The sequence below is a fragment of the Monopterus albus genome, unplaced genomic scaffold (assembly GCF_001952655.1).
Source record: "Monopterus albus unplaced genomic scaffold, M_albus_1.0 scaffold267.1, whole genome shotgun sequence".
Lineage (NCBI taxonomy): Eukaryota > Metazoa > Chordata > Actinopteri > Synbranchiformes > Synbranchidae > Monopterus > Monopterus albus.
In genome coordinates, this window is record NW_018128147.1 from 202,672 (window position 1) to 212,237 (window position 9,566).

The window sequence follows — 9,566 nt, forward strand, 5'->3', positions numbered from 1 at the left end:
TACACACACACACATATATATATATAAATACACACACACACACACACACACACATATATATAGAGAGAGAGAGACAGAAGGGGGCTAAATGCATCAGGATATAAAAGCATCAGTAATGGTTACCTAGTGACACAATGAACGAAAGGAGAGTGGAAGAATGGTCAGAGGCGTTAAGACTGTGTGGATTGGATGAGGGGGACTGGATCATACTGACTTCCTGCATTATTTCTGTCAATAAGGAAGAACCTCTTACCCAGTGGGCGATATTCCCATCACAGACTAACTGCACCTGGTCAAACTCAAATTCACTGATTATCATTGCACTAATGAGAGACTCAAGTTGATTTCTAAAGCACAAATAAGTAAAGGGGGAAAAAACTGATTCAACAATTTGGGTTCACAATTTGTCATCAAAGTGATATGAACACAACACTAAAATATCAAACCATGCCAGAAAATATCAATTTTGCATAATCAATCCTAAAGATACACAGACAGCAGCTGCTTTAAAGTTATACTGTAAACTGTTTTCTTAAACAAACAAAAAATTATATGTCAGGTTTGTTGCCGCTACATGTCTCTCTTTCTCCCTCTCTCTCTCTCTCTCTCTCTCAACCTCTCCTCAGCTCCAGGCTTCCAGGAGTGACTTACAGCTGTTAATTCCCTGATTACAAGCTCAGCTGTAGAACATCTCCTCAGTACAAGCGCTGCTGCTTAAGAATCAGCCACTCTCTATCAACGCCAGTTTGTTGTACACATCTGACCACGAACCTTGGCTCTGTAAGCAGACCGTGATTACCTGTTCTACATGTGATTTCTACTAACTGAAGCTCAAGTAAGACTGTTCCTTTTTGTCTGCCTACGTTACTCAACCAAGCGTTTTCCCTGTGTGATTCCTAGCCAGTCTCTGTCTTCCTGGGCTACTCTGCTGCTTTCTCCAGCACAAGCTCCAGCCTCAGCTCACATCCACAAGATTCCATGCAGCGGCTCACCCAAATGGCACCCCTCTGCCTGGCCTCTCATCTGCTGCATTCTCAGCTCAAGCTCCTGTCACAGCCCCCCCTGTTCTGGCTGTTCGCCATCCTCCGTCTGCCACAATTGGCTTCAGTCTCCATTTATTCTGCTGTGAACATTCTGTAATAAAACCAATGTCCATAACTGTTTCTCTGCAGTTTGGTTCCAGCTTATTTCCTTTCTTGGTGAGAGAGCAACCGTAACATTATACATAATGTTAATAAGTGGTGTCTGTTCTTATGGTGTTATGTTGGTTGTTCTCTATTGCTGCTGTAACACAGAAATTTCCCCACTGTGGGATCAATAAAGTACCTACTCTACGCTACTCATAACAAAGCCAAAGACTGGTTTAAGGTTGTTTGAGCCATATTTAGATAAACACTGGCTGTATTAGGTTTGGGACATCAGTATGAAGATCATCAGTGTGACATCTGGCATTCCTCCACTGGTTTATTACCACTGTTTATTATAACTGTTTACAATGTGTGACACTAGGTCAGATGTCAGATATTTTGAATGCAGGCTAACACTGGCACATATAGTTTCCACCTATAGCACTTTTGGATACAGCATGACTGAGAATCTCCTCAGACACTGCAACATATATTTATACTGTACAACCCCAAATCAGAAAAAGTTGGGATGGTATTAAAAAATTAAAACTGAAAACGGTGATGTGAAAATCATCTGAGTCCTGTATTACATTGAAAACAACAAAGCAGCACATTATTTGATGTGACACCTCATCAGCTTTATTCTTTGTTCACTTCAATTCTGATGCTGCAACACATTCCAAAAAAGTTGGGTTGGTTGCAGGGCCAGTAATGAGGCAAAACAATGAAAGGAAAGCTGCAGATAAAAGAATGAGCCTGAAGGGGTTAGGAAGAAGAAGAAAGGATGACAATGCTACTGTGAAAAGTGTTCCGGGGACCCAGGCCTGGGTGGGGAAATGAACTCAGGACTATGAACTCTGACTGACGGTACCTCGTGAACAACAACAACTGACTGGACTGACAGGCGCTTTTGACAAGCTTCTTATTTAATACTTTATCTCATGGCAGGAGGAGTGACTCTGGTCTCTGTTCCCTAACTATCAGATTATCTGTTTCACTATTCCTCTATTCAGAATAATTGTAATATTAAATGATTACTTAAATTGGGATGGTTTGTCTGAATTAATTTAGTCGGCATCACACTCTAGCCATGACATTACCCATGTACAAGCCACATACAGTTCTGATGCAGCATACATTATCTCCTAGCGTGTTTTCATTATATTTTTATATACTTTTGTTTTTTCACTTGCTGTTTAAAGTGCCTTTAGACTTTGTGCTACTGTTTATCTACTTTATATTTCATTTGTGTTGTTTAGTATTCATGTGGACGGCAAAGTAAGAATTTCATTGTACAGGCAAACATGTTTCCATACTGTGCATATGACAAATAAGCACTTTGAATCTTGAACAAGGCAACGAAATACAGTTTAGCTTCTAACCAGAAGTGCAATAACAGCAGTGCAGAGAGTGCAGTATCTACAGTATGTACACTCAGAATTAATTTACCAATAGATATGTACAATTGCTATTTACAGTTAGACATGTAGGGTAATGTACAATATACATGACAAATAATGGATAAAGTGCAATAAGCTTATAGAATAGTAATGCAATGGGATGAAATGGAATGAAATTGTGCAGAATAAGAAGACAACAATATCTTATATAAACATCCATAACTGCTGCTTATAACTGGACTGTGCCAAAAGGACGTCCTATGTCAACAGTGTCTAGAAGCTCAGTCAACTGCTTTGGGCTCAGAGGCATCTGGGATGGACCATCACACAGTGGAAGCGTGTACTGTGGTCAAACAAATCAGTGTTTCGGGTCTTTTTTGAAAGGAATGAGGCCGTGTGCTCCAGACCAAAGACGAAAAGGACCATCCAGACTGTTAGCAGCAACAAGTCCATAAGCCAGGGTCTGTCATGGTCTGGGATTGTGTCAGTGCCCTGGACAAAGGTCACTTACACTTCTGTGATGGCTCAATTAATGCTGAACAATACATAGAGATGTTGGAGCAACATCTGCTGCCTTCAAGATGACATCCAGGGACGTCCATGCATATTTCAACAAGACAATGCATTACCAAGGCCTGGCTGTGGAGGAGAAGGGTGTGAGTGTTGGACTGGCCTGTCTGCAGTCCCCACCTGTCCCCAATAGAGAATGTGTTGAGCATTTTGGAACACAAATTGCATCAACAAAGACCCAGGACTATTGTGCACCTTAAGACTTATTTGCAGGAAGAATGGGACAAAAGGACACCTGACACACTGAATCACTTGGTGTCCTCAGTCCCTTTAAGTGCTATGAAAAGGAGCGGCAGCATCACACCATGGTAAATGCTTTACTGTCCCAACTATTTTTGAAATGTGTTGCATCAGAAATGAAATTATTATTTTGAACTAATAATTGATGGTGTCATCAAATAATGTTCTGCTTGTTATGGTTTGCGTCAGTGTTTCCTGCTTTTCTGTTGTCTAGATTCCCTGTCTCTCCATGCCTGTCATGTCTCCACCAGTTGTATTTTGTATATTACAGGTCTAACCTAAGAACCATAAAAACATCTTCTTCACAGTTAATGTACTACCTTCAACAATAGTTCCACTAAATAATTACATAAGGAATAATTACTTTGCTGCATATGTGTCACATAAGATCAGATCCATATCTTGCAGTATTTATATTCCAACAACACAAATTCATGCCCGTCTGACCACTGATAATGTTGTTTATGACATTTCTGTATGTTCAATATATTCTGCCCTGAGGATTTTAATGTCATCACAACACTTCATATTATCCATAGTAGTAGTAATTATCAGTCAATTCCTGTATGAACTAGACTCAAATCATTCAGCAAGCACTTCTCAGTGCTATACTAGTGCTTCTGTGAACTAAAACAAAAAAAAAATAAGCAGGTAATTCATTCTCCATTCACTGACACAACAGATGGTTTGAACCGGGGTTTCAAGCAGCCCCCTACTACTGCTGCAGACACAATGAAGCTTGTCTTCAGTTCCAACACTGCCCTCTGCTGGATCAAACCTGAGCAGAAGCACAACAAAAACCATCTGTCAGATGAACTGCCTCTGATCCTACAGCAAATGTGTTACTGACCCAGGTTATTTCACAGGCTGAAAATTAAAAACATCCTGAGATGTTAGATACCGGAGTCCAGGTCAGGACATACACTGGAGCTTCACATCAGACAAGGCAGTGAAACTTTGTGGAAGAAATGGTAAAGAAAAACTACAAACTGACATCCAGATTACTGCCACCACCAACTAGTGCTTGTGAGAATCAGGAAAGCACCGCTACAGAAAGGAAAAGAAAAACAAAAACTACAAAGGAGGAGAAAACACTTCAGAGCTAGCCTTAGCAAAGTTGTCATAGTGTTGCATCAAACACAAATACTCTCACAAATGACCTAAATTCAACCCTAATCAACAGTTAATTCCCAAATTTATGCTAAGCACACAAAGGAAATTATGTGTTCTATAATTTATCTGGGTGTTTTGTGTTTCATCCTGGTTCTCATTATTAACCATCAGCCATGTCATAAACCCTACAAGTTGTTTAATACTTTCCACAAATACACGTAACAAAACAAAACAAACAAAAAAACTAGTATGAAGTTTTATTACTTATGCTACACACATATTAAGCAGTCTGTGGCCACATATGAGCTATAACCTGAAATGGAGGAGGAAGAGGTCATGTTGGCAGTCGTTCATGATGCTGAACTGTGATGAGGGTTGGAGTGCAATGTTTTCTATGACGAGTTAAGAGGTTGGGGGCTGACCTTGAGAGGAGAGATGTGGGAATGGGACACATAGCCGTGCACATTCTCAATCTCAGACAAGTTCTTCTCGGACACGTGCACAAGCTCAGGGGTGCACACCTCGTTGGTGAGGCATGGGAATCCCTGGTCAAGAGGTGGCGAGGCGTCTTCTTGGTAGTGGTACTGCTGAGAGCAGAAAGAGAGAAAGAAAGACAGACATGGTCCAATAGTCCAAGTTCTCATGACAGAACGTACAATACTGTATCCACATTATATTTACAAATTGTTCATTTGTTCTGTTCTGCATGTTTGAAAGAATAAAATCAATCAATCAATCAATCAAAATCATATTCATATCATCATTTTGAATCTTTTCTTTTCTTGGTGCAGTTATTCTAAAATGCTTGAATATTTGCACTTTGAAAATAATAAAGGTGATTAATAAAATCTGACAAGTAAAGACAATACAGTATAGTATTTAAACACTTGACCGAACTATGAGGCAAGAGAAGGTTCACAGTAAGGTTATTTAAAATTGAATTTTCTGCATATATACAGTGCCTTGCGAAAGTATTCGGCCCCCTTGAACTTTGCGACCTTTTGCCACATTTCAGGCTTCAAACATAAAGATATAAAACTGTAATTTTTTGTGAAGAATCAACAACAAGTGGGACACAATCATGAAGTGGAACGAAATTTATTGGATATTTCAAACTTTTTTAACAAATAAAAAACTGAAAAATTGGGCGTGCAAAATTATTCAGCCCCCTTAAGTTAATACTTTGTAGCGCCACCTTTTGCTGCGATTACAGCTGTAAGTCACTTGGGGTATGTCTCTATCAGTTTTGCACATCAAGAGACTTAAATTTTGCCCATTCCTCCTTGCAAAACAGCTCGAGCTCAGTGAGGTTGGATGGAGAGCATTTGTGAACAGCAGTTTTCAGTTCTGTCCACAGATTCTCGATTGGATTCAGGTCTGGACTTTGACTTGGCCATTCTAACACCTGGATATGTTTATGTGTGAACCATTCCATTGTAGATTTTGCTTTATGTTTTGGATCATTGTCTTGTTGGAAGACAAAGCTCCGTCCCAGTCTCAGGTCTTTTGCAGACTCCATCAGGTTTCCTTCCAGAATGGTCCTGTATTTGGCTCCATCCATCTTCCCATCAATTTTAACCATCTTCCCGGTCCCTGCTGAAGAAAAGCAGGCCCAAACCATGATGCTGCCACCACCATGTTTGACAGTGGGGATGGTGTGTTCAGGGTGATGAGCTGTGTTGCTTTTACGCCAAACATAACGTTTTGCATTGTTGCCAAAAAGTTCGATTTTGGTTTCATCTGACCAGAGCACCTTCTTCCACATGTTTGGTGTGTCTCCCAGGTGGCTTGTGGCAAACTTTAAACGACACTTTTTATGGATATCTTTAAGAAATGGCTTTCTTCTTGCCACTCTTCCATAAAGGCCAGATTTGTGCAGTATACGACTGATTGTTGTCCTATGGACAGAGTCTCCCACCTCAGCTGTAGATCTCTGCAGTTCATCCAGAGTGATCATGGGCCTCTTGGCTGCATCTCTGATCAGTCTTCTCCTTGTATGAGCTGAAAGTTTAGAGGGACGGCCAGGTCTTGGTAGATTTGCAGTGGTCTGATACTCCTTCCATTTCAATATTATCGCTTGCACAGTGCTCCTTGGGATGTTTAAAGCTTGGGAAATCTTTTTGTATCCAAATCCGGCTTTAAACTTCTCCACAACAGTATCTCGGACCTGCCTGGTGTGTTCCTTGTTCTTCATGATGCTCTCTGCGCTTTAAACAGACCTCTGAGACTATCACAGTGCAGGTGCATTTATACGGAGACTTGATTACACACAGGTGGATTCTATTTATCATCATTAGTCATTTAGGTCAACATTGGATCATTCAGAGATCCTCACTGCTGTTCACAAATGCTCTCCATCCAACCTCACTGAGCTTGAGCTGTTTTGCAAGGAGGAATGGGCAAAATTTAAGTCTCTTGATGTGCAAAACTGATAGAGACATACCCCAAGCGACTTACAGCTGTAATCGCAGCAAAAGGTGGTGCTACAAAGTATTAACTTAAGGGGGCTGAATAATTTTGCACGCCCAGTTTTTCAGTTTTTTATTTGTTAAAAAAGTTTGAAATATCCAATAAATTTCGTTCCACTTCATGGTTGTGTCCCACTTGTTGTTGATTCTTCACAAAAAATTACAGTTTTATATCTTTATGTTTGAAGCCTGAAATGTGGCAAAAGGTCGCAAAGTTCAAGGGGGCTGAATACTTTCGCAAGGCACTGTATATTGGAGTTGAACCAGGCAACTTTAAGAACACTGCAGAGCTAGAAAAATGTTTTTGTGTATGCATTTCTTCGTATTTGAGTGACAGTAACAGTTTAAACTAGTTTAAAGTGGTGAATTTATGGCTACATGACTGTTCTGCTGATCAAAATTTAACATAGTAGCCTGCACCACTGACTGATCATATCCTGTAGTCAACTTATTTGCTGTTGCTTGTTCTAATAAAAGACTGTTACAGTCTGAAGTGATGTTGGTGTTTAGCAGATACGGTTAAACTGCTATCATCTGAGAAAAACATAAACTTCTGCTGAATAGCTACCAAAGACTGAATATATGATGTGACAAATTAAACTAACACAGTGGATTAGTTTTCTACGATTCAGTAGACATACCAATTTCTATAACCCTACTTTGTTTACAAACAGCATTATTGATTAGGTCATATTATTCAGTAAAGTATGTAATTAATCCAGTACTAAAACCTGCCTGAAAATGTTATTTCTGTAATATCTTGAAACTGATTCATGGTTAACATGGAAACCAAAGGGTGACCTGTACAGTATAATGAACAGTAAAAACAGTGAAAACAGAGACGGTGAAGTGAGTGGTGGTGACCCAGTGGACACAGGGTGAGCTCTAGGCACAAGGAATTAGACATTAAGTTTCCCATCACATGTTACAGAATATTCAGATACAGTATATGACATATCCCGTCCACAAAATACTGCACAGGTCATCATGATACTGTATGTAATGTGGATAGGGTGAAACTATACCCCCCCCAAAAGTGCTCAAAGGTGTGAAATGCAGGACTTCTAGACTGAAAAACTCTCTTTCCAACTGCCATCAGACTCCAAAACAGCTGACGGGAGTTTATAAATGGGGGTTACTTCATGTAATTCCACCTGTACTGTTTACATGCTCAGTTGCAGATGCATCACTGCACATGCATAGTTGCACACCAAATGCTTACTATTGCACATACAGCTCCGATGCAGCATACATTATCTCCTAGTGTGTTTTCATTATATTTTTATATACTTATATTTCTTTTCATTCGCTGTTTAAAGTGCCTTTAGATTTTGTGCTACTGTTTATCCACTTCATATTTCACTTGTGATGTTTGGTATTCAGGGTGGACGGCAAAGTAAGAATTTCATTGTAAGAATTCAATTCTAACGGTGCATATGACAATACACACTTTGAATCTTGAATCTCTCACCCAGGGTGTGTTCATCAAGGCAGGGTTCATGCAGTTTGGGGGCTGGCCGTTGTGGAGTGACCCCTGTACTGTTGGTGTCCTGTTCTGGAAAAAGCAACAAGACCATACATGACCATCAAGAGCAAAAAGAATAGGTGTGACTTAAGAACTTAACTCCATAAACAGTCATGTACAGAACCCAAGTAGCACAGCCATACAGAAGCAAATCAGCAGCAGGATGCTGAGAAGCTTATTCATAGGTAGTGGCACATACAGTACAGTGTAATTAATGGAACACATGTCAGTACATGCAGGACTGGTACGGGGGATTTCGGGGTGAATGTGACTTAGTGGACTGTGACTCAGTGGATAGAGCGGTTGTCTCCCAACCGGAGGGTTGGAGGTTTGAATCTCAGTGCCTGCAGTCCACATGTTGAAGTGTCCTTGGGCAAGACACTGAACCCTCAAGTTGCCCCCAATGGTTAGGACCATCAGTGTGAGTTGGCACCACAGATGGCTGCCTTGGTTCTGTACCGAAAACAAATTCCTTGCGTGCGTGTAACATACTTGGCCAAATAAAGGTGATTATCCTTATTAAACACAAGGCAAGCAGGCAGGCAGACACACACACACACACACACACACACTCTGTATAGTACACTGAGCTAGTAACAGATAGGTAGAGAGAGAAACAATTCTATCATGCCATATATGGTTACACACTCAAGTCAAATTGAACTCTTGACTAGTAGATTGTAGTACTAGGTAATACTACAACTAGGAGATACAGTACATTTGCCTACTGTATATTTGATTTACCTTTGAGAAAATCACTAAATTGTCATTGCAGCTAGAAAAAGGTCGAGGTCAAAGTTCAAAGTGTTTGTCATATGCACAGTTCTTACTTTGCTGTCCACATGAATGCCACAAAATACAAATGAAATATAAAGTAGATAAATAAATAACCTAATCTAAGGCACTTTAAGCAGCAAATGCAGCAATACAATAAAAATATATAAGAATATAATAAGAAAATGTATGCTGCATGGGAGCAGCATGTACAGCAGTCAACAGTCAATGTGCAATTAATTTAAAAAGGTTTTAAATTTAATCAATAATCAAAATGAATGCAGAATAATTTAAGCTAATTGATTAATTTGACAGTGGACTTCAGGAAGAACACCCCCCCCCCCCCCCC

At 40.0% G+C, this 9,566-nt stretch overlaps 1 protein-coding gene across 15 annotated transcripts in view; it reads right to left on the minus strand.

The window, feature by feature from the left end:
* dlg2 (discs, large homolog 2 (Drosophila)) overlaps positions 1-9,566 on the minus strand; it is a 316,297-nt gene that overhangs the window by 164,148 nt on the left and 142,583 nt on the right. For 9 of the 15 annotated variants that reach the window (XM_020621763.1, XM_020621766.1, XM_020621772.1 and 6 more), the window contains 2 exons: positions 8,369-8,473; positions 4,873-5,037 (listed from right to left, as the gene is read on the minus strand). In XM_020621763.1, coding sequence (XP_020477419.1) covers positions 4,873-5,037; positions 8,369-8,473 — 270 coding nt within the window. The remainder of the gene's footprint in view (positions 1-4,872; positions 5,038-8,368; positions 8,474-9,566) is intronic. The other 6 variants (XM_020621770.1, XM_020621776.1, XM_020621768.1 and 3 more) reach the window with 5 other exon arrangements.